The sequence below is a fragment of the Lepidochelys olivacea genome, assembly GCF_965140295.1.
Source record: "Lepidochelys olivacea isolate rLepOli2 genome assembly, chromosome: 5".
NCBI classification, from domain to species: Eukaryota; Metazoa; Chordata; order Testudines; family Cheloniidae; genus Lepidochelys; species Lepidochelys olivacea.
Genome location: NC_140415.1, coordinates 39,294,991 through 39,320,466, shown reverse-complemented (window position 1 = coordinate 39,320,466; position 25,476 = coordinate 39,294,991). Strand labels below are relative to the sequence as shown.

General features: G+C 42.5%; 2 protein-coding genes across 7 annotated transcripts in view; one reads left to right on the top strand and one right to left on the bottom strand.

Moving 5' to 3' along the window:
* Positions 1 to 23,556, bottom strand: part of NDUFAF2 (NADH:ubiquinone oxidoreductase complex assembly factor 2) — a 131,460-nt gene extending 107,904 nt beyond the window's left edge. Inside the window, exon 1 of one of the 4 annotated variants that reach the window (XM_084629352.1) lies at positions 23,282 to 23,556. In XM_084629352.1, the coding sequence (XP_084485478.1) occupies positions 23,282 to 23,408 (127 nt within the window). In that variant the 5' untranslated portion in view covers positions 23,409 to 23,556. The remainder of the gene's footprint in view (positions 1 to 23,281) is intronic. The other 3 variants (XM_084629354.1, XM_084629353.1, XM_084629351.1) reach the window with 3 other exon arrangements.
* A 213-nt stretch (positions 23,557 to 23,769) lies between these two features.
* The window catches only part of ERCC8 (ERCC excision repair 8, CSA ubiquitin ligase complex subunit), a 59,209-nt gene continuing 57,502 nt past the window's right edge, over positions 23,770 to 25,476 (top strand). Inside the window, exon 1 of one of the 3 annotated variants that reach the window (XM_084629360.1) lies at positions 23,770 to 23,987. In XM_084629360.1, the coding sequence (XP_084485486.1) occupies positions 23,911 to 23,987 (77 nt within the window). In that variant the 5' untranslated portion in view covers positions 23,770 to 23,910. The remainder of the gene's footprint in view (positions 23,988 to 25,476) is intronic. The other 2 variants (XM_084629359.1, XM_084629358.1) reach the window with 2 other exon arrangements.

Genomic DNA, 25,476 nt, shown 5'->3' with positions numbered 1-25,476 from the left:
CCTAGTGCATACTTCTAAAAATAATGCACCGTTATGTGCTTTGCATGTTTGGTCACTGGAGCTTGTAAACTCATGCTGGGTAATGGTTCAGCTCATGAAGCTCGCAAGCTCTATCAGCTTCAGCAGCCTAGCTTGTAAGCTTCTTGCACCAATTAATTGTACATAAATACACAATGGATCTACATCCAACTACAGAACTATAGACAAAGAAGCTTTCTACTTCTCAGCTTTCAAAATGGTCATCTTCTTGATAAATCAGTTTCCACGCTAAACTGCCAAAATGTGGCTTTTTTGGTACAGTGCTGTTGTAAACTAGGTTTAAAATCCGTTTTTTAAAAAGAATTAATTTTTCATCTTCAAAACAGGTGTTTTCTCCATGCTACTCTAATAAAGAGTTGCAGTCAGTCAATACTTTCCAATCCCATGACTCTCCAATGCTCTCCTCCTTTTGTTGCCCACATTCTAGTCACCCTCATTCTCCTGAGTTTCTCTATCCTAACCTATTTTTTCCTCACAGCTGGGCCCTGATCAGTACTGAATGAAAGTTGTGCAGTCTAGGACAATACACAGTATTATAACTCTGGGGCAGCAAGGACCAAGAGTATGATTATTTTCTTCTGCAGATTCTGTGGGGGACCACAATCCTGCTAAAAATCCTGCTATTTGGAAGGTGAGGGCAAATGAGTCTCCCTGAAACTCTTACTGTCCAGCAAAGTCACTAGAAGGAGGCTGGTCACTGTCAGAGAACCAACTGTTGTGAGGAATTCAGATTTGGATCCTAAAACAAAAGGGGGGCAGGGGCGCGCGGAGGTTCTGCACAGCTGTAACTCCAGTAGATTTAAGTGGGAATTTTGAATGTGCAAAAGACAAAAGATCAGGCTGAAAATTTAGAAAAAGACCCCAAACATTTGGATGTATATGAATCAATCCTCCAACCTTTACTATATTCACCACTCAGCAGTGGGAACAACTGTTCAATAAAGAGGAGTATGTTTCCAGCACTTCCATGTTCAACACATTTTATTTCCCCCCAGGAACGGACTGAACACGACACAGAGCCAAGAACTCTTGAATACTAATCTCATTGCTAACACTAATTTACTCAGAGAAGTCACTGGGGGCAAGGGGAGTGGCTCTGAGGATTAACGTTTGTATTCAACTTTGAAATGTACAGCACTATGTAACACTTTAACATACACTTTAACATGTAGCCATAACAAATATTTTTAATAGACATGTATTTTCCCCACTTTTTAATTACATTGGTTTTCACCTGATTCAGTTGCCCATCAACAGGACCGTCCCTAGCTATTCTGGGGCCCTATGCAGCCCCCCCGTGGGGGTGCATGTGGGGCCCCAGGCCTCTGCGGGGGGGGGGGGGCTGGCTTGCAGGGCAGAGGGGAACCGCCCCACAGCACTCACTGGCAGCATGGCTGGGCCCGGGTTGCCACACTTCCCGCCACCGGTGAGTGCAGGCCTGGCCCTGCTTCAGTCCTCAGGGGAGTGGGGGTGGAGCAGCACGCAGCTGCGCACGGCACCAGAAAAATTTAGTGCCCCAAATTTCCTGGTGCCCTACACAGCTGTGAGCTTTGGTATAGGTAGGGATGGGCCTGCTCATCACAAGGAGTCAGGAAAAGTACTTGGAGAAACATGAGCTCCATTCAGAATGTCACATGCTTGAAATTTAGCAACCAGAGAAAAAGCTGAATTTCCCATTCTATATATCAGAATTTTCAGTGATCTTTCACTTTACTGCCACAGTCACACAGCCCTCACCACAAATCCTTCCTCTGAATCAGACAAAGATTTGAAACCACACCTCTTCCCTCCCAGGTGAATGCCTTAATCACCAGGCTAAAGAATCATTCTCTCTCTCTCTCCCCGCACTTGGCCCAACGAATAGTTAAGTATTTAGACAAAAAGTGGAACACCAACAGGAGAAAATTGAGAGCAGCCCAACTCAGAACAGCCTATAGCGTTATGGCTAGGATACTCACCTGGGAGGGGGGAGATCTGAGTTCAACCCTCTGCTCCAGAGAGGCAATTCAAACCTGTATCTCCCACATTCCCAGCAAGTGCCCTAATCCTGCTCCAAAAAGGACTTTGTCAGCAAATTGAAAAACATTTTCAGAGCCTAATGGAACTAAAAAAAAATCAATTATTCACTCAGTTCTAGTGGCGGGGAAGGGTGTGTTACAAAATACAGTAGCAGAAAAAGCATGAAGGGCTGCAGAATTTTACCAAGCTCTCTCACACTTATCCTCAGGCAGAGGTTTTATTGCACAGCACATTTTTTCTTACCAGTAAATAAAAAAGGAAGGATTTAGTATCATTAACAGGAGAAAACTGGTGGAGATATTAGCTGAACTGTGTTCAGTGCACATGTGATACCGTAACACTGGTTTTCACTTTTCTGCTGTTCTGGAAGAATAGAATGACGTGGTCACTACAAGAGCTCATTTAAATAATGTCGTGTAATACCTAATGTTGGTATGTGGTTAGTTCGGAACATTTAGTAGACCTAGCCACACAAAAACTCTAATCATCTACACCACACTTAGCACCAGGTCATATGTGCCTACTTGAGAAGAAAAACAAGAGTCATTTAAAAAAAACACGGCTGTGGAATATTTATCCTCACACTTACATGGAGAGGGCTCATGTTTGCAGCTTCCCAAAGTCTACAGTTAAACAGAACAAAGTACCACATAAATGAGCTGAACTTTGACTTCCACACTACATGCTATTAAAATTGTATCAATTTATTTTCTTCTAGTTCACACAAATGACTATCTCTAGTTAATTCCCCATTTGTATATTTAGTCAGCTATTTTCCTTCTTCAAATTATGCCATACCCTTCCTACTGAACAAATATTCTCCTTGAAGACGACTTTGGACCCAGGATAATCATTATTATTTATATTGCCATAGCACCTAGGAGCCCTACTCATGAACCTGGAGCCCACAGCACTAGGCACTGTACAAACCCAGAACAAAAAGACGACTGCTGTCCCCAGGGATGAGCAATCTAAGTATAAGAGACAACAGATGGAGAGAGACACATTGACAGGTGAATATCAGGAAACAATGGGACAATATTGGTCAGCATGATAAGCGATGGTCTCTACGCACAAGCAGCTTAACTTACCAAGTTTTTAGTAGGCACCCCAACAAAGGAAAGTTTTGAGGAGGGATCTGAAGATGAATAATGAGAGAGCTTTGCAGATATTTATGGGGAGTGCTTCCCAAGCATGTGGGGCAGCCTGGAAGAAAGCACAGAGGTATCTACAGGGATTTAAGAACATTAAAGGGATTGTGTTCCCTTGCTCAAACTTAGAGAGACTGGAAGTGATTGTACTTCAGTTGCTGAATCCTTTGTCTTGATTACCATAAGATAATTATAATGTATGTTTTAGCATCTTTATTATAGGCTCTTATTTAAGGGCCTTGTGACCAGCTGTAACAATCTTTTCCAGGCTGGAGATTAAGGTCTGAGACTGGGAGTTGAATGCATTTAACAAATAAATGTACTTGGATATTTGAAAGCTGAGGTTGAAATAAAAAAAGAATTTTACTAGTTTTACACATGATTACTATCCCGAGATTGTCAGTGCTTCTAAACACTGGATTTTGATGCTTAACTGAAAGAGGAATATTACTTGAATTTACTTACGGAACAAACGTTATGACAGTTGTACTTTGAAGTCAGACAGTCCTCACAATACTGGGTTTCAGAGAACGCTCCCAATTTCAAATAGAACAACAAAATACTCTAATTAGACAGAGTAGCCATCAAGAGGCCTATTCTAATAGCACAGAAGTATAAAGACACTTCCCACAGGGGCTCAGTCTGGGTAGTTCTGTAAGGAGCAGAATGAGGTTCTAAGGCCATGCTATGACCTTACAGAGCTAGAATAGGCTGATGCCTTCAGAAAGCATTCAGTGTTGGGATTTGTACAAAAACACTTCCTTTTCTTAAATATGCAGAAAATGTTACATTACAGAAACTTGATCTTTTTGCTTGTACACCCATAATAAAGCCCTCCTAGAGGAACTCAAGCCTATATATTTCACTGATTTAGTATGGTAGTTAAACAGCAAATTGACTTTGCATAGCAAATAGAGTAAGTTGTATTTGTTGACTTCTCATTTGGAGTCCATGAGAACAATAATCACTCCAGCTAAGGACTAGTTTTTAAATATGTCTGATCCTGGATGGAGGACCAGTCTTCCTCTGTGAGGTAGAGGCATCCAAAGATCCAGTGCTAGGTTAATCAGGCCTGAGAGCCACAGCCTCTTCAGCCAGAAAGACAAACAGCATCACTGCTGCTGTCTCATGTCTATCTTCTATACTGTCCTGGGGAGCAGTGGAAAAGGTGAGAACATATATGGCAGGGACCTTGCTCAGCTCTGAGTGAGGTCATTCGTGGCCTCACACCCCAAGTCCTGACACACACAGAAGCTGCAGGGCACTTTATTTACTATTTCCAGATGCAAAGAGGTCAATCACCAGCCCATCAAACTGACTTACAACGAACAAGGTATTTCCCGGTGTAGGTATCACTCTAGAGATAGAAATCTTTGCTCTGCCCAGGACAGGAGAATCTCTCTCCAGGCTAGGGCTGATAGGGTTTTCATAATGGGAAAGAACGCTATCAGACGGACGGACTGTCAAAACCAGAGAGGGAGCAGTATTCTGAGATATCAATGAAGCACTGTGTTTCAGCTGATGGATGCAGTGCACGCTCTTTCTGGCATCTGTTCCCTGAACTGAAGATCCCTTCCAATACAAATCTGATTCTCCGCATTCACCATTTGTGGGAGTAGAAAACATACAACTGGAGCTACATCTGCCAACGAATGAGATAGAATGAGATGCATATAGAATACCTGGAACTACTGGAAGCTATCAGATGGTCATATGAACTCTGGATCATTGAAGCGTATCTGTCTAGGAGAAGAGAATTTCCAGTAGTCTCCAATAGGAATGGAATTTTTAATTGACACCATTTATGATCATCTTCATCTTCTGTTTACATTCTTCTGAGATTTGACCTTGTACCTAATAGTTTCCTTCCTTAGCCCAGGTCTATGATTGACTTCACTAATGCAACATGTCTGTCCCACATCCAAGATATTCCAGGAACCATGTCACTGTTTGCTTCAGCTTTTCAATACAGAAAATGGATAAAAAAAATGCCCAGGAAGAGATGAATGATTTTTTTTTCCTCGAAAGCTAACATTATTTCTACGATCGTCCTGGAGAGACCCTTTGGGAGCACAGGTAATATCAAATGGTAATGACAGAAGTTGGGAAAAGAAAAGGTTTGTCATCCATTTGCAAAAAAGTTGTCTGAGGATGGTAAAATGGGAATGCTTTGAAGACAAGCCTCTTTTAGAAAGTCATTTAGATGTTTCACACAGGGCCTTACTCTGCCTGTTGCCAATAGTTTAAAGCTAGAAGCTCCAATATGAAGTAAATGACTGATTATTTTATTCATGTTGTAGCCTTTCCATGGGTTCCTGGGAACGGGACATGCTGCTCCTGAAATTCTTGCACAACGCTATAGGGTATCCCCTCTGGACAATATCCAATGACCTCATTTGATCTAAGATATAAGTGGCCCTTCTGCTCCTGAACTGAAACAGCCTGGCACCAATCAGGATCTAACTCCAGATAGTGCTAGTTAGGAGACCTCCAGATAGCTATGAAGCAATAGAAGGCAGTTACAGACTGCAGAAGGCTGCACTTATTCTAGCTAGCACTCACAAAGAAGTATTTTCTCATTAGTACTTCACAGACTGCTTCAATTTGCCATATGACCCATATTCCTCTGTAATTCTTGCCAGAATCTGTAGTTTTAAGCTGACTTTTCTGAGCACTCTAAATAGTCTCAGCTTTCCATAAAGTTTTCCATTGTATTACCAAGACAGCTGGGAAATTATTTGTCTGAGCATCTGACCCCAAGGACCTGCATGATACAGATTTGAATCCCACACTTTCCCTACAGGGAGAAGACCTTAGGGTATGATTTTAAGGCTAAGAGGGACCATACCTGCAATACTGTCCACTCATGTTAGCTTTGCTAGTATATACATGCTGGGACACTCCGGGTACATTTACATTGCAGGTGGGAGCAAGCCCCCCAGCATGGGTAGACAGATTAGTTTTAGTGTCTAGTTCAGCCTCACCTCAGTCCCTGGAAAAATCATGGAGCAGGTCCTCAAGGAAACCATTTTCAAGCACTTGGAGGAGGGGAAAGTTATTAGGAACAGTCAGTATGGATTCACAAGGGCAAGTCATGCCTGACCAACATGACTGCCTTCGATGACAAGGATATGGGGAAGGCAGCGGACGAGATATATCTCAACTTTAGCAACGCTTTTAATATGGTCTCCCACAGTATTCTAGCCAGCAAGTTAAAAAGTATGGATTAGATTAATGGATTATAAGGTAGATAGAAAGCTGGCTAGATTGTCGGGCTCAATGGGTAGTGATCAACGGCTCGATGTCTAGTTGGCAGCCAGTATCAAGCGGAGTGCCCCAAGGTCAGTCCTGGGGCCGGTTTTGTTCAACATCTTTATTAATGATCTGGGTGACGGGATGGATTGCACCCTCAGCAAGTTCACAGATGACACTAAGCTGAGGGGAGAGGCAGATATGCTGGAAGGTAGGGATAGGGTCCAGAGTGACCTAGACAAATTGGAGGATTGGGCCAAAAGTAATCTGATGAGGTTCAACAAGGACAAGTACAGAGTCCTGCACTTAGGACGGAAGAATCCCATGCACTGCTACAGGCTGGGGACTGACTGGCTAAGCAGCAGTTCTGCAGAAAAGGACCTGGGGATTACAGTGGATGAGAAGCTGGGCACGAGTCACCAGTGTGCCTTTGTTGCCAAGAAGGCTAACTGCATATTGGGCTGCATTAGTAGGACCACTGCCAACAAAGAGAGGGAAGCGATTGTTCCCCTCTATTCAGCACTGGTGAGGCCACATCTGGAGTATTGTGTCCAGTTTTGGGCCCTCCGCTACAGAAAAGATGTGGACAAATTGGAAAGCATCCAGCGGAGGGCAACGAAAATGATCAGGGGGCTGGGGCACATGACTTACGAGGAGAGGCTGAGGGAACTGGGCTTGTTTAGTCTGCAGAAGAGAAGAGTGAGGGGGAATTTGGTAGCAGCGTTCAACTACCTGAAGGGGAGTTCCAAAAAGGATGGAGCTTGGCTGCTCTCAGTTGTGGCAGATGACAGAACAAGGAGCAATGGTCTCAAGTTGCACTGGGGGAGGTCTAGGTTGGACATTAGGAAACATTATTTCACTAGGAGGGTGGTGAAGCACTGGAATGGGTTACCTCGGGAGGTGGTGGAATCTCCATCCTTAGAGATTTTTAAAGCCCAGCTTCACAAAGCCCTGGCTGGGATGATTTAGTTGGGATTGGTCCTGCAGAGGGTTGGACTAGATGACCTCCTGAGGTCTCTTCCAACCCTAATCTATGATTCTAGTGGGGCTTTAGCTAGGGTACTAAAAATAGCAGCTTGGCTGTTGCAGCTTGGGCTCTCAAAAGCCTGAGCCTGGCCACAATATTCACACTGCTACATTTAGCACACTAGCTCAAGCCACCCGAGCACAAGTTTGTCTACCTGGGCTAGGGGGCTTACAAGGACATGCCATTAGGGTGTCAGAGGAAATTTCACATTTGTTTATGTATTTTTGTTGGCTGAATGCCACCTGTTTTCATGCCAAAGGAGGGGGCTGAGACAACGCCTGCCAAGACTTTGCTGCCAATGAAGAGCCTGTATAGTAAGGAGGCCATTCTTTCAGGTAAAAATCTTCCCTCGTTAGAAGCGCAGAGTCCCTGGCCACCAAGAAAAATAACCTGTAGTGATATCAGGCTAAATTTTGACTGGTACATAACGCAGAACCTTATGGACTAAAAAACTGAGGCCAGGAAAGGGTGCAGTGGAGCGAAAGAAATAGTGGACCAAGAGGACCCTTACTGCCTGACAGTTCTTCCACAAATGGGCTGCTATCTCTCTCCTCGATCCACAGCGATATTGGAGTGGGAGGAGGTAGCGAGGCATTGCAACCTACAACAGAAGCTGGAAACAGTAATCTGAACATTAGGAGATGGTGATCCACAATGGCAGCTGGGAATAATGTCTTGATACTTTCCCAGTCTTTTAGATGTGGCAGGAAATCCTTATTCACCTATTACACCTTTCCAGGGTGCATGAGGAAGAGTATATAGCTATCAATTATACAGGGCAGCTGAAGACTTCCTAAGCATGGTTTCACAATACACAGTACACTCTTGCCTGGAGAAGTCTATCTGCTATTTTGATTTTTGTTTGTTTTAACTAGATTTTACTATTTGGTTCTCTTACTCTGATTTGGACTGCTGGTCTTCCTCTACTAAGAAGAAAGAATTCCTGAGGCAAAGGTGGGGAGTGCATGCATGCCTAGAGGAATCAGCATGTGCCTATGGCCTGGTGCTTTCTACACTGACCTGCCCTACTGCCCTCTGTGAAGGTGAACAGGCAAACCAAGCTCTGACAATTACCTGCCCCACTGCATTCTTCCACTCAGCAGGGGAAACAGCACTGTTTTAACTGCTCATTTGGGAGTTTGCCCCTCTTCAGATGTTCTTCAGATCATGGAGCAAAACTGACCTGAAAATTTTAAAATGTTTAGCGATTTCTACCCTGGAAAAGGCTGATCTCATTCATTTCTCCCCCATTCACTGTGGCTGAATTCGAGCAGGAACAGCTCATGAAATTTTGGTGCATCAAATCTAAATCCTAGCCATGAGCTGACAAAATTTGATCAGATACGGATATCCTTGGTCCATCCCTGATTATGTTACCAAGCTGTAGGCCTACAATTTGAAGCTTTTATAAATGAGAAGGTAAATTTTGGCTAAAGCAAATAAGCTTTTCAGCGGTTTAAACTTGCAACAAGATTAAAACAAACAAAGTCTCTTGCAAGGAAGCAAAACTGTTAAGGTGATTGAGTCTTTTCCCAGTGAGATCATATAATTATGACTTGTTTCTTCAGCAGCTATTGTGACTAGTCTATAATCATATACAAATTTTACTACTGAATTTTGTTTTGTAAAACAAAAAAATTGCAACACAGTTTCTCAATGTAACCAAATAGTGAGCTTCATAAAATGATACCATCATCCTACAAACCTCCATTAGCTGTTTACATATAGGTGCAAATATATGTGAGGGACCCAGATGCTCCAAGCTATTGGAATTACTTCAAGAATTATGTTGGTGTAACTGAGATCAGAAGCTGGCCCAGAACTACCCAGATCACCATATGCAAATGGACTATGCTTTCTTAGAAAATACTGTTGTATTTGAGGGTTTGAATTTAGGTTCCATGCAGCAAAGCTCCAATTTTTTTTTATTCAAAGCTGTCAGGGCAAAGATAGGGGAAAAGTCATAACTGTAGTACAATTAGTACAATTGTAGCACAATGACTCCCAGTATTTTAATACTAAACTGTTTGTCATGGGCAATTATGAATGAGTTATTCTTTACCACAGTAACTGTTTAAAGCTATTTAAAGTATGCTGAAACCCATTTAAAAATCATCAACTTCATTAGAGTCAACATACATTGAGCCAAATATGTAAATATTCATGAAGCTCATTCTCTCAGTAGCTGTCTGAGAAGAATGGCAAAGCCCAGGGCCTTGGGAATTCTGCCACTGAGTTCAGTGGGGCCAGGACTTCCCCCCCCATGATAAAACAAAGTTAGAGATAACTAGGCAAAAAATAACAGTAACCGATTAAATGTAAAACTTAATATTTAAGTTTCTTATCTGGTAAAAACAAAAACAGACTATTTATCAAAGTCATGTCGCGTTTCCTGAAAATGTTGTAATAATCATACAGTTATCAATTCAGGACTGGAGTTTTTAAATCAGGACAGACAATGTTGTTCTCGGAGCTACAACACTAACTCGGATGAAGTTTAAAGCAGTTCTTGGTTACAACACCGTTGAGATGATTATATCAGATTAGTATCCAATATTTATACTTCAATGTTGATTTATCACCCTGGAAAAGGTCATCCCATTTCAAGTACAAGCAAGCAGACCACATCAAATGAGTATGAAAATCTCCACCATAACATTCATCTCAAACACAACACAAACAATTCTTATAAAAATCTGTTATTAATTGACTCTGGGTCCTAATTTCTCTCAATCAAACCGAACCTTTCAGCAGCTTTTGCAGAGCATGAAGCTCATGCACGCATCTCGTTTTATCCCCTTGCAAAACTGAATGCCTAGTTGCCTACCCACTTGGTCAGCAGAATAGAAAGGAAGAAGAGTGGCTTGGTCAGGTTGCAGGGCCAAAGTAAGGCAACGCAAAATCCTAGCTATGCCCATGGCCCCATCCCTGTTTACAGCAGTGTGGAGGGCCCCTGCCACTACATGTGCTGTCTGCTTTAAGGCCTCCCTTCTCCCTGGAATACTTCTTCAGGTCTTCAGAAAGGCCTGTGACCATCTGGAGGAAGGAGGACTAAGCTCTCATCCAGCTCAACAGCATGTAAAGCTGCACAACATAGAAACAATATATGAGCAGCACAGAGCTGCTGAGTCCCCACTGCTCTGCAACTCAAACATCAGCACCACTTGAGCTTTAACCCACACAGTCTGATAGGGCAGCTAGCTCAAATATAAAGCACCACTTAACTTGAGCTAGAGATTTTTGTGTTTGGATAGGAGTCAAGTTAGGAGCACCACTGTAGTTATACTTTGCGCTAACACTGCAGTGAAGACTAAGCCCATCCAGAGTCCCCCACTGGGTTGATGTTGGTGGATGGTTTCAGAGTAAATGACCCCTTAAGATGAATGAGGAACTATTGTTTCAGGCCATCTCCAGACCTTATTGTACTTAAGACTTCAAGCCTAACAGTATTAAAATATGGAACTTCGAGAAGCAGCCATAGCGCTTGACAGGGGCTTCTTTTTATCATTTTTACGACAGATTGTGTGCAGTACAGATACTGTGTGTTAAAAGAGCTTAGCAAAATAAGATTTACTTATTAGCAGTTCCTATCACATTTTAGTGCATCTTTTAGCACTACACAAAACAATAATATAATTCTACAACCATCAATTTAGGATAGGAGTTTTTAAGTGTCAACGTGTAGCACCCTTAATAGAAAAATTCCTAGCAAAAATAACAGTTACATCACTTTGCAGAGAGTCTGACTCCCTTTCATTCAACTATGACAGAACTAAAATTCTACTCAAACTACCAGTAAAGAAACTGGTATTTTATCAAGTCACACTTAAGGAAACTTGTGCACAGAAACACAATTGGGAAACTCACTGAATTAAATGCATAACTCAAAATTCCCATAGTAGCGAGCAAGTGTCATGCTTTTAATTTTCATGCCACACATTGTGCTGAAACTGTATACATCTAAATTGTCACTTTACCAATAAGAGCAAGTTAGAGTTAAAGTTGCAGTTTTGTGCTTAATCCATCCACTCGGATAAGCAGTGCAGGTTCTCAGAACAGAATTGCAGTTCGCAGGAACAATGACATCAGTTAAAAGCATAGATTGTTTTCCCTGTTTCAAAATGGGAAAATTCAAAGTTAGGGCTTTCAATCTTTTTGTTTGTGTTTTCTTTTATTTTCTATGGGGTAATGGAATCTGAAGATAGTAAGATTTATCCGCAGAGTGTGGCAGACTTGACATGATGATGTTTACATCACCCTAGCAGCTCAGCAGAGCTCCTTTGCTGAGAATGAAGTATGGGTGACAGACAGGTACCAGTTAGGAAAGTGACATGTACTACTAGAACACATGCCTATTCTTGGCCAGTTTCTTTCCCAAAGGCTGGCCTTCTCCTGTCTCCCAAGTTCCATGCATAAACTCATCTGGGGGCTATCATTACCGAGGGATTTGTATTGGTACATCACATCACCATCTGGATACAAACATGATAATGCTGAGACTTCATCAGGGCTTATTCAGACACACATTTCTTACTTTAACCATCTAAAAAAATATATTTAGAGTTTAATGTTAGTAACAGCCACCAAAAGGGCTATTCTTATTTAAACAATTTTAACTGATTGGCTGTGGAAGGCAGTATGATTGACAAAAAGGAAAGATCTCAGCCCTCAGAGTGTCAGCCATTCGGTCAGGTGACTACAGGTAACAGTTTACTGTCAATAAACGTTGCATTAAATATAAAAATAAACAGTTACAAATTCAAGAAAATTAAGACAATAAGACATAGCACAGAAAAAAAATGGCTGTGGAACAGATTTGAACAAAAAAAGACTGAAGAAACCAAACCTGGCCCTCAGGCTAAAAACAGCAGGAAAATTATTTAAGATAATGAATGAGTATAATAGAAAGTTTATTGTTGTCAGACTGAATTCAATACGATCATCAGTTTAACTGAACCTTGCTACTAGGAACATAGCACTCAATACATGCTTAAGGCCTGGTTACGCTATAGCAACAAATCAACTGTTAAACACTATCATCTTCACTGTCTTCAATCACTCGTGATTTAAAATCAAGTGAGAAAAGGAGTACTTGTGGCACCTTAACGACGAACAAATTTATCTGAGCATAAGCTTTCGTGAGCTACAGCTCACTTCATCAGATGTGAGCTGTAGTTCACGAAAGCTTATGCTCAAATAAATCTGTTTGTCTCTAAGGTGCCACAAGTACTCCTTTTCTTTTTGCGAATACAGACTAACACGGCTGCTACTCTGAAGTCAGTAAGATTAACACATCATGTCCCATATCAATCAGCTTCTGGAAATTTAAGACAAAAATGACACTGTCAATATCCAAATATGTTTTAAAAGCATAAATATTTGAAAAGAAATCTGTAGAGAGTTCCTTGGAGTATAACATAGTACATGGCCCATACAGAATAGCTGTCCTGTCACTCCAGAATCCTTGTCCTAAAAGTTGGCAGTTTATAATGCAAGGTTTATTTTTGGAGGAAAAAAATATGCACCCAATTATTTTGCAGAGAAGAGACTTTAAAAAAAAATCTTAACTATGAGGAAACACACAGTACTTTTAATAAACTGTCTGTCTAGGACATCTCTGAAACAATGTTGCCTCCTTCTGGGCAAATCCAGAATGTCAATTATTTTCCATAAAATCAAAGGCAGTAAATTTTTTCCTCCCAGAAAAAAAAAAAAACACATCCTCAAGGCTATGACAATATTCTCTTGTTTTCTTATTCAAATGAATTTCACTTTACTATTTTGAACTTGATCTAATTATTTTCAATGGTCACCGCTCATTTAAAAATGAATCATTTTAAGTAAGTTTCCATAACACTTCAGATTACATTAACATAACATTTTTTAAAAAGAGCTCATTTATTTTCACCAAAACTTGAAAAGTCCTCTTGAAAGAAGCTTTCACTGTCAAGCATCATTAACTTTTACAGATTCTAACATTTTATTTACTTTTTTTTCTTCCTCTTATGGGTGTAAAGCAACTTCCAAATGGGAACTAGAGTAAATCATTGCAGTGTTTTCCTTCTAAATCTGCAGGCAGAGCTCCAACATCTGTTGCTGCTTATAGCTTTCATAAGCTGCAGCAAGAATAACAATTGATCAAAGACTTGTCAGAGTTCACTACTGCTAGTGGAAACCTGTTGGCAGCAGCAAAACAGAAGAATTCGGCCAATGTCACTTCGCTTGTGATCACTGTGAGTAAGGCCCTACCAAATTCACGGTCCATTTTGGTCAATTTCACAGTCATAGTATTTTAAAAAAATCATAAATTTCATGATTTCAGCTATTTAAATCTGAAATTTCAGAGTGTTGTAATTGTGGAAGAAGAGTGGCATAGTATAGTAGAAAGAAAAAGGAGTACTTGTGGCACCTTAGAGACTAACCAATTTATTTGAGCATGAGCTTTCGTGAGCTACAGCTCACTTCATCGGATGCACACCGTGGAAACCGCAGCAGACTTTATATACACAGAGAATATGAAACAATACCTCCTCCCACCCCACTGTCCTGCTGGTAATAGCTTATCTAAAGTGATCATCAAGTTTAGATAAGCTATTACCAGCTTTATCTATAACTTTAGATAAGCTATTACCAGCAGGACAGTGGGGTGGGAGGAGGTATTGTTTCATATTCTCTGTGTGTATATAAAGTCTGCTGCAGTTTCCACGGTATGCATCCGATGAAGTGAGCTGTAGCTCACGCTCAAATAAATTGGTTAGTCTCTAAGGTGCCACAAGTACTCCTTTTCTTTTTGCGAATACAGACTAACACGGCTGTTACTCTGAAATAGTATAGTAGAGCCACCCTTACTTCTGCGCTGCTGCTGGCAGGGTGCTGGCATCAGGGGTGTTGCTGCTCTCCAACTGCCCAGCTCTGAAGGCAGCACTGAAGTAAGGATGGCACGGTGTGGTATTGCCACCTTTATTTCTTCACTGCTGCTGGCATGGGAAGAAGAATCTAGCCCTTAAATTGCAGGAAGCATGGTTTTGGAAGGGGTGTGGGAATGTATTTTTCTCCTGGCTAGTAAGCATCATGTCAAGTTCTCAAGATCTGCTTTTCATTATAAAGGTTACTTTTTGCACTTTACTCTGAAAATAAACTCGTCAATTTTACTTTGCAGTTCTCATGCACAAATACAATAGTTAATATTTGAGCTGTGAACACTACAAAGGAATATTTAAAACCAAAAGAAAGTGTATTAAAAATTTTTCAAAAACACATGGACTAATTTTTATTGAAGTTGGAGTCTAAAATTTTTTTGATTCCTTACATATCTAACCTAGTGCACCTATTATTGTCCCTTTACATAGAACTTCAGGTGCCAATAGGTGTTTGAGCTGGTGTAGAAGTAGTTTACACTACTAGTTTTATATACCTCTTGGGCCCTACACATTGGAGAGAATTTAACCCTGTAAGTTCATGGAGTCTACATGCAATTACTAAGTAATCCTGTTTTGTAAGACTAACACCATTTTATATCAATTATAAACAGCCTATTATTTTAAACAGGCTCATGCAGATGTAACAAAACCTCAATTACAAAAGGAGCATTTTATATTAAGCCGGAATCCCCAGAACATTTCCCTACCATAGGATGGTTTAACAGGCAAATCAACCTCTGTTTTTTAACATACATAAACCCAACCACCCATCATTTTGATCTAAGAGAAATTAAAATAAATTTGAATGAAAACTATGTAACATCTTTTAGTGCTCCCTCTGCTGGTTTTGTAGAAAAAGTTATCAACTTTAGTCTCAGAACTGTACGGATATCTTAAAATGATAAAGAGACACCACAAGGGAGAAAAAAAAAAGATAGACCTCTTACTTATACTCCACATTTTTTAAACAGAAAGCTATCAAAATAAAAAAAAATTTCAAAAATCCAAAGATTTACAATTATATACGTATACATGGCGAAAGTGTGCACACAATACAGACTTTCCACCAGTTATTTCATTAACAAGCAATTTTCTGTACTATTAGGCCCCGATCCTGTAATCGGACACTCGCAAACCAAACCTTATACCTGCACAGAGTGCCACTGAAGTTTATGCTGTACCTCACAGGCACAGAAACCCATAGACACAGATCAAACTGCAGGCCTGAACCTTAGGGTACATCTACACTGGGCTAAAAGGCCTATGGCACTGCTGCAGCTGGCCCAAGTCAGCTGAGTTGGGCTTGTGGGGTTCAGGGCTAAAAATTGCTGTGTAGACATTCAGGTTCAGGCTACAGACCAGGCTCTGGGATCCCCCCTTTTTCATGGGGTTTCATAGCTCAGGCTCTAGCATGAGCATCTACACAGCAATTTTACTGCTCTGGAGCCTGAGCCCTGCAAGCCAGAGTCAGCTGACCAAGGCCAGACATGGGTGTTCAATTGCTGAGATGTGATTCAGAAATTTTTCTTCCACAACTAGCTTCTCCCACTAATTTCTATAATAAAAGCGGTAATCCACTCGAGCACCAACTATAGTCGTTCCATTTTATTCCTCCCCCCATCCCCCAGAGGAATGGAATTTATTCTTACCCAGGCTGGAAGGAAGACTGACAGCAACGTCAAATCAACTTTTACAGAGCAATTAAGGCCAAATTCATCCCTGGTGGCAACTATGTTGACTTCAGTGAGGTTACATGCCCTGAAAACTGAAAATTAATGTGTTTGAGAACTAGATGTCCTATGTAGCTACTTTTTTGTTGCTACAGCAGAGGTTGTTGGTGGCTATTTGTTTAATTCCAAATATCTGAACATACTGTTGTCAGACAAGTCAAAGCTCAGCACATCACAAGCCCATGCCACAGGAGCCCAGCGATACTGAGGCGGATGCATATCCAGAAACCTGTGCACATTACTCAAGTTGCTCTAGGCTGCTTTGCTGCTGGCCCTGGTGAACTGCAGGCCAGCCCTACCCTCTGCCATTTCCCCTTCAGTTACGCCAAAGATCATATGCACCCCTAAACTTTTCCAAGGTGATGCCCTCTTCTTGGCACCCAGAGGAACATCCTCTCTTGATAGAAATCAGCTAATTTGGTGACCTTTATTATTTTTCAGTGTGCTTCTAAAGCCTTTTGTTGTTTCAGTCCTTTTTATGCTTCATTACTATTTTTTTAAACAAAAAGTTACTACCTACAGGTTCACTGATTTGCTACACCATCTATTAGAAAGAAACTTAGAAAGTATAAATGAATGCTTCATAGAGCACATACATTTCAAGTTTCAGTCATTACTATGAATGCCAGCACAAGTGAAGTTATTGCATAGTTTGAAAAATACGCTGTGCACAAAGACACTATGAATACAAGTTAGAAAATATTTAGATGGTAAGTGTTTAGTGGAAAAGCCACCACAATAATATCTAGATTGAGCAAGAGGGTATGGCAAAACAACAAACTGACAACACACAAAGATTTGTGTGTCTCGTGCATGTGTTATCAGCACACTTTTGTACAGGAGCAAGACATGCACCTTATACTCTCATCAGGAAAAGAGGCACAACAGCGTTCATATAAGTTGCCTTTGGCAAATCTTTGGAATCTCCTGGAGGGACAGTCACCAACACTAAGGGGCTCAAGCGGGCCAGCATACCCAGAATGCAAACACTCTTCAGAGACACCTCCCCTGGTTTGGGCACGTGTGCCGAATGAATGATGGATGCATCCCAAAGGACATCCTCTACGGCGAATTGGCATCTGGAAAATGACCCAAAGGACGCCCAAAATTGCATTTCAAGGATGTGTGCAAATGAGACTTCAGAGAAATGAATGGGGACAACTGGGAAGATCACACTCCAGACTGCAGCCTTTGTAACCAAGAGCTCAATAAAGGTCTCCGAAGTTACAAGAGGAAGCAGTCCAGCTTAGCAGAGGAGAAAAGAGCTGCCTGAAGGCAGAGTCCAAAGAGTCAAAACATCACCTTTAAAAGTGATAGATGCAGCAGATTGTCTCTCTTGAGTGGATCTCTTCAGCCACAGCGCCAGCTGTCGTAAAACCAACTGAGTAAATTCTTTACCTCTCAGGGGGACATACCCATGGTCTCTCGAGACTGAAGGATACTGCTAGTGCAGTTTATATTATTTAATTTTTTCTCTTTAACTAGGCACTAACAATCTTCATATTTACAAAGTTTTACAGTGGAAAATGGGATCAGTTATCTCCTGTGAAATATATGCTGTCTTAATAAAATACATAAACTGTATGAGGAATTTTAGCAATTATTGAACTATGAACAGTTTAAGAATCATTGCGGGTTGCAGAGCAAACAATTCATCATGTAGCAAAGCTATGGTGATGCTCTGACAGTGTGATATACAGTTAAAAAAATAAAGACATTACAGAGATTAAGCTACCCTGTTTAGTGAAATATTTGTCTGCGATACTAAAATTAGTCATCAATCATTGTTACCTAAATGTCCAATCCCACCTTCTATCACATCCAGTTTCGGGACTGCCATCTGAAGTGTAATCTCAGAATTAATGAGTTATACTGGATGTTCCTCCCAAGACAGGCATAATGAAACTGTATTATTTAATCACGGTCATCAATTTTTTACTAATCTTTGAAAAAGTTTAACTTTAGCATAAACTTATTTGGTAGAAAACAACAGTAGTATTGTTGAAGATTTAAATGTATTTTCTAGAGACCATGCAACATTTCTGCTTTAACACAAGGGTCTGAGAAATTATACCATATGTAAGCGTTTCCTGCCCAGTTACATCCGACATTTGAATTTTTTGTGTTTTAGGAAAATGAACCGCTATAACCCTAAAAAATTCTCTCGCACTACTATTAGTCATATTCTCCTTCTCAAAGTCTCACCCTCCCTTGGCTTCTACGACTCTGTCCTCCTCTGGTTCCTTTACTATCTCTTTCCCACTTTCCATTCCTACTCTCTGTGGGGTCTCTCAGAGCTCTGTTCTTTTCCCCTCCTTCTCTTTCCTCTCCTCAAGCAACTTCATCCCCTTGCAGACTCATCTCACATCATTACATTGATGGCTCACAGATGTATCTTTCCCTTCCATAACTTTTCTTACAGCAGAGCCTTTTTTCAGTCCACACAGCAAAAACTCTTAGCCGGGCACTCATTATCTCACATCTCATCAACTTTTTTGTGATGTTCTAAACACCACATCTCCACCATCACTACCCCATCTTCCAGGCACATATAGTGCAACTGCTAAGATCATCTTCCTTGCCATTCCTTCCAACAGCCATCCTCCTCTCTTTCAATTTCTCTGATGGTTCCCTCACGGTCTTCCACTGCAACCAAGTCTAGCTGCCTGTCCACGTTATTGTTAATCATTTCTATTTTGATAGCACCCCGAGGTTTCAGTCAGGTTTTCAACCTCAAAGCACTTCACAACAGAGTAAAATTAAGTCCCTGGCCTGAAGAACTTACAAATTAAATAGAGGTAAAAGATAATGATTGGATGAAGCCTATAATGGAAGGGGTGGGGATTTGGGAGGAAGAAGAGAACAGCAATAGGAACAGCTGACTACATAGACTCGCTATGTTCACAAATGCAGATCTCATTTTTTAAAAATATTTTGAAGAAACCATTCATGTTCTTTCAACAGGCCCCTCCCCTCATCTTTAAACCTTTCACCACACTGTCTCTCTCCTTATCGGTCATCTTATTGCATCACTCTTATTATTCCCTCTTCTCTGCCAATACCACCAGTACTGGCAACCTACTTGTCCACTTTTCCCACAACCACTATTGCATTTTTTTCTATGTCACCTCTTATATATGGAACCCGCATCTCTAAACTAATTCTTCAGATTTTTCAAGATGAGAAATTGTCAAGGGAGGGCCAGGGCTCTGAGGTGGCACCAAGCATTCTCTCTCTCAGGTCCTGTAGTACTTTAAATCCAAACAACTGAAAATAGACCAGTGTGTGGGTGCTGTGTGTGATGTTAGTGGCCTGTGATATACAAGAGATCAGACTAGATGATCTGCTGGTCCCGTCTGGTCTTAAACTCCACAACACTTATTTGATTCCTACAAGAAATCACTTGACTAATAAGAGTTAGTCAGAAAGCCTTGCAGAGATATTTCCCCATTTTTAAAAATTGGTTGTACATTGTATCCCTCTCCTCTGTTAATTGTTAGTCTTCTTAGATTATGAGACCTCTGGAAGAGGAACTGTAGCTAACTATTCATCTAGACAGTACCTAACACATTGTGAACAAAGCATGGTGCAAAAATAACTGAAGTACAAATAAATAATACCAGAAGATGAGTGAATGAAGGTTTTCTGCAGTGCAACTTTCCTTTAAGTTAAGTCCCTACCACCATCAAATCCTTTTTCATTATTTTCATTTGTTGTTTTCTCAAAGTCAAAAAGGTTTATTTTAGTCTTCCCTAAGATCCTCTTTCTAAAGGCCTGAAAACATTTTCTACTTGCAATAATAGCTGCTAAAAGTATGTAATTTAAAATTATTCACACAAAACAAAGTTGTTCTAAAACTAGCATTGTGATCCACAGACACAATTTTCAGGGCAAATTAGTTATTAAGGCTCATAGCTAGTCCCATTTTAAAAGACTACAGAAAGCCATAATGATTAGGATCCTAGATAATCTGATGGAACAATTAAGGTTAGTTTGACGTAATTACAGAACATTCCAGGCACCCCAACCATACTATATCACACTCTAAACTAGACAATCCAAAACTATGTGCTGGGGAAGGATGAGAAGAAGCTGCATGAGTTGCCTGGATTGAGGAATGTGGGTATGTGCAACTTAAGAAATGAGTCTAAGGTCTGTAAAGAAGTGTGGGGTGTACTCTATAGGAGCAGATACTATTAGAAGCATTTATGGAAGAGTTTATACAGTTTAGGGAGAATAGGCCAAAGAAAGTCAGGCTAGTTTCATGTAAGTTTTCCAAGAATTTCACCTACGTGCATACCCTAAAAATTTTCCGCTGGAAAAGTCTGTTTTGATTGAGGTGAAAGCAAAGCTCCAAGGTCACCTGATGGGTGGGTTTATCTTTACTTACTTTAAAATAATAGTCAATTTGAAATCTGTGTTTTTTTAAATGAGTTTTATGTTCTAGACCCTTGCCCACTTTCCTATTTAAAAAAAAAGGTTTCTCTTCCCTGTTGTCCTGTGCATTATTAACTGGGAAGCTAACAGACTATAGAAAGAGTGAAAAAGGTTACCGGAGGTCCCTGGTATACATTTCTCACTTACCCACTGTTTAGGACATCCGTCGCTCATCAATAGGGGAACGTGTTCCAATTTACATTGGTCCACATATCTGTCATTTGCACAGATAGGGACCGACGTGAATTGGAACACATTCCCCTATTGTACAGTATAGTACTGTACTTGTGTCCGCCAGCCACGTTCAAGGCTTATTACCCACGGAGGATATTCTCCATGCTGATTAAGGAGACGGTAGGTGAAGTCCAGTGTAAAGGAGTCTTGGAAGTCCTACAACATCTTGAATGGCATGGAATACATTGACATGTGTTGGAAAGAGGTCACTTTGCAATGTGTGAATGGCGCTTGGCGCTACGCATGGCCAGATGCTGTCCACAGCTTTGTGGGATTTGATGCCATTCCTGCTCTCAAGCAAGAAATTGTCAAGCTGCCGAAGGATGTCAGCTTTGAGGAGGTGGAGGAAGAAGATGTACAGGAGTTGTTGGAGTCTCACGCTGAGCAACTGACAAATCAAGAACTGACTGAGCTGGACCAACAACGGATATCTGAAGAAAGCAAGGACGATGACGTAGGGCAGGAAGCCAGGAGTCTGAGGACAAAGAATCTCTCCTGTTTTTTTGAATTGCTGGATGAGATGATGGAAATCATAGAGCGGTGATTCTTTTTGTGAACAGTCTGCCGAAGTCTCCAGGGCTCTCAATGATGCAGTGGCTTGCTACAAGGAGATCTGTTGTTCAAAGATTCATGAAGGAGAGCAGACGTCGATAGAATCCTTTTTAAGACTTCTGCAACCAAAAGGCCAGCCCAAGAAAACCCCGCCACTCCCCTACCTAAGTTTAGCATTGACAGTTTTATACTGTATTACAGTACTGTATTTACATAATTAAAATGTTCTATGTGTTTGAATGGAGTTAGTAGGGTTCCACATTATTTTATTCAATGTTTTATGTGCAAAATGTGTACTGTATGACCTGTCACTGTAAAAAGGTACACTGTTTAGGCAAAAAGAGCATTGTCATAGGCGAGTGTGGTGAAGTTGTGAATGCATCCCCCCCTTATTCCTTTATTTCTTATGGGGAAAAATTCCCTGGTATGCATCGCCCTTTTCAAGAACGCACCCCCAATGTATACAGGGGGTACCCTGTGTATATATATATATAAAGTATTATGAAATGAATCTTGTTAATCTTTCAAGCCTGGTTCACTTATTTTCTTTTTATATACAGCCCTCTACTATTGTTAATGTAAATCTTCTCAAATTCCCGCCTCCTCCCCCAATGGAAATTGCATTATTTAAAACAACAGTAGTAGAAAGCACCAGGACAGGTAACAGAGTCAGACTAGACCACAAGTGAAGAACCTGATTCAATATTACAGCGATATTAAACAAATTTAGTTCAGAGGCACATCCTCCCCATTTTTGTCTTTATCAAAACAGCCCCTAAAATACAGTATGCTGCTACCTGATCTGAGAAGAAACAGTAGGGCAAAGTTGAAGGAAGAAAAAAAGTACTTGGGTTAGGAGCCTAAAGAAAACTATAGAGAATGTGAGGGCGTATAGGGAACTAAGGGAAAGCAGGAGAAACACACAAAAGACATGCAAGGGAATTTCTGGGCAATGTACATGGAGATTAAATGATTGAGCACGAAACAGTCTAGGAAAGGGTAAACCTATGAACATGGTGGACCACACAGGCTGGTGGAGAGGCTGCCAGAGAGGAAGTATTGAGAAGTTGTAAGGATGGGTACTCTGGAAGATGAAACTGGCAAGGGATAGGATGTAAGCAAAGGAGGCTATGAGCAGGAGTAGTGGGTATCCTGGGGGAAAGTTCAAGGTTTCAGTCATCATCTTCAAAGTTCTCCATGTCCTGGGCCCACCGCTCAGGATATATGAAACATGGTCTAAAGCTCTGTGACAAAGACCATGTTGACCCCTTCACTCCTCTGGCCCAACGGAACCCTCAATGGTAAGAATAAAGTTCCTCTCGGCTGTGGAATGAAGTCCCCTGAGAACTAAGGCCATCACAAATCTCACCACTTTCCATTCCAAGTGTCTAGCTCATTTCCTTGACACTGCCTTCTTGAATATAAACACACAGCCATACGTATATCTACTTGTTTAAAACTCCGACCACAAGACCCTGTGCTGCACCCAGGTCTACCCTGGGGAGAAGATGAGAGAACAAACATGTGACAGACGTGCGGTCATGCTGCTTAATGAACTACTGGAAGGCGCTCAGGCACCAGGATGATGAGCACGGTATAAGAACCTGTACAGCACAGAAGAGAGTCGGATATAGGAAACAATGAGGGGAGCCTAGCGCTAGGGAGGTCCTGGGGGGGGGGGGGGCTCGGGGCAGAGGGAGTGGGGTGCCATGGCGGCAGGAGGGGTGGGTTTAGGGAAGAAGGCTGGGGGCAGGAGGGGTGGGGTCAGAAGTGCCTGGGGTGAGGCTGGGGGCCCGGGCGCAGACGGTGAGGGGATACGCTATAGGTGGGCTGAGCTGCAGAGGCTCTGCCGGAGGCAGGCCCAGCAAGCTCCCAAGAGAAGGCTGCGGAGTCCGTGGCAGCCCCTCCCCCCGCTCTTACCAGCCCAGGTTTGGTGTTTGGGGATCTTGTAGTATTTGTTTCCAAACTGGTCGCTGCCCACATGCTCCTTCTCTGGCCCGAGGAGCCGGAGCCGCAGGGCGCGCAGGAGCCGCCAGGGCCCGCCCATCCTGCCGGGCGAGTCAGGCCAGGCGAGACCCGCGCGCTCTGCCGCAAACGCCCCCGCCGCCCAGGGGCGAGGCCAGCGGCTTCACGCGCCCGGCCCCTGCCCAGAGCCCGAGAACGCCGAGTAGCTACCACGCCCCTTCCGCTTCGGCCGCGCCTCCAACGCTCTGAGCGCCGTGTACGTGCCCCGCCCCTTCCAGCTAGGCTACGCCCCTAACGCTGCAAACGCCGTGTACGTGCCCCGCCCCTTCCGCTTCGGCCGCGCCCCCAACGCTGCAAACGCCGTGTACGTGCCCCGCCCCTTCCGCTTCGGCCGCGCCCCCAACGCTGTGAGCGCCGTGTACGTGCCCTGCCCCCACCTCTGTTCCTCCTGCCCAGAGGCAGGCTGTCGACTATTCAATAACGGCGCTCTCCATTGGACACGGTCGTTTCGCACTGAGCCAATCGGCGTCACCCTATTCACAACATGGCGGCGCTCCTTGATCTGGTACTGGCTTGGTCCCGCCATGTTGGCCTTCATTTCGGCCCGCCAGGCCGGTCTCGACGATCCGCTGCGGTTGCGCCGGGCTGAGTCCACCCGGAGGTAAAGAGTCTTTCGGCTTCTGCAGTTCAGTCTCTTCTCGGCTGGGGCTGGCCTCCGACTGTGCGGTCCGGGCCCATGGCCTCGCCCGGGCAGAGCAGGCCCCGGAGAAGTCCGGGGATTCCCCTCTCCTCGTCCGCGGTCTGCACGTGCCTGCCCACGCCTCAGACCTCACTCGCCCTGGGGAGCCAGGACCCTGCGCGGCCCCTGGGCCACAGCTGCGTCGCGGATAGTGAGGCGGCGGCAGAGTTGCCCAACTTCACCCCCGCGCACTGTGTTGCGCCTACTGGATGCGGGAGGCAGGGCCGGGTGACGGGGCCGTAACTCAGTGTCTCCACCCGGTAGGGGATGATGTCTTTACACCAGTGTCGTCCTTTGCCCAGCACCAGACATCGACAGGGCCCTGCTGGGCCAGAGCTTTTCACTTGGACTGGGATGGCAGGCCCTGAAAGTGCCCTGTCACGGCGAGCTCCTGGGCATGACATGTCGGGCTCGTCTGTCTGTATTTTACCCTCCTTTCCAGTTTGAGTGTCAGTGGATGAAACCAAGGGTCACGCTCTTCCTCTCTATTCCTACTTCCTCTCTGCTTTCCCCTATCCCCTCCATTTCCAATTAAGTTTTTCTGGCAGCTCTCCATACCAACATTTGTTTGAAGAAAAACTCAGAAAGAGGACAGGCTATTTATTAAATAATTTCTTCCCCTGTGGAGGATTATATTATTTGGTGCGATTATGTACAACATTGTTTCTGAGAGTAGTCACTCTAGAATAGGTGTTCTGTCTAGAGGTGGTAGTAGTAATGCCAACCCCAAGCAGCCAACAATCATGTAAGTCCAGAAATAAGGTATTTAAAAGCATGTATGTTGGGTTCTTTTTACTTACCTTCTGAATTTTCTTGTTTCGTTTCACATGTCTAAACTTTTTTCTGTAACCACTAAGGCTGGAAACTTCCTTCTTAGAAAATGAAAACTGAGATTCTCATGTAATCACACAGTTCATGGAGCTGGGGCTTTAATAAAAAAAATTACAACTATTACTAAGACTTGTGATCAAATGAGAGTTGACTACATGGAAGTAGTGATCTAGCCTGTTGGCCTTAGGTTGGGCAAAGTTATGTATATTACTGGCTGTTTTCATTGCAGTTGTACACTTTAACTGCATTATGTAATCTCTTAAAGTTACACAAGAATTATGGCGTGGAGTCCTTGTGGCATTCGCCCAAATAAATTTGTTTGTCTCTGAGGTGCCACAAAGGCTCCTCATTGTTTTTTCTGATACAGACTAACACGGCTATGCTTCTGAAACAAGAATTATGCTCTACCCCTAATGTGTGTCAGACTTATGCTTGCTACCTACCTTCCACTACCTGCTGCATGCAAAGTAGTTTGGCTTTAGTGCAGTACATTTCACCACAGCAGCCACTGCAATGCCTGGTAGTAGGATACTGTCTTTGCCAAAACGTAGCATTGTGTTGTAACATGCTACAGTAAACC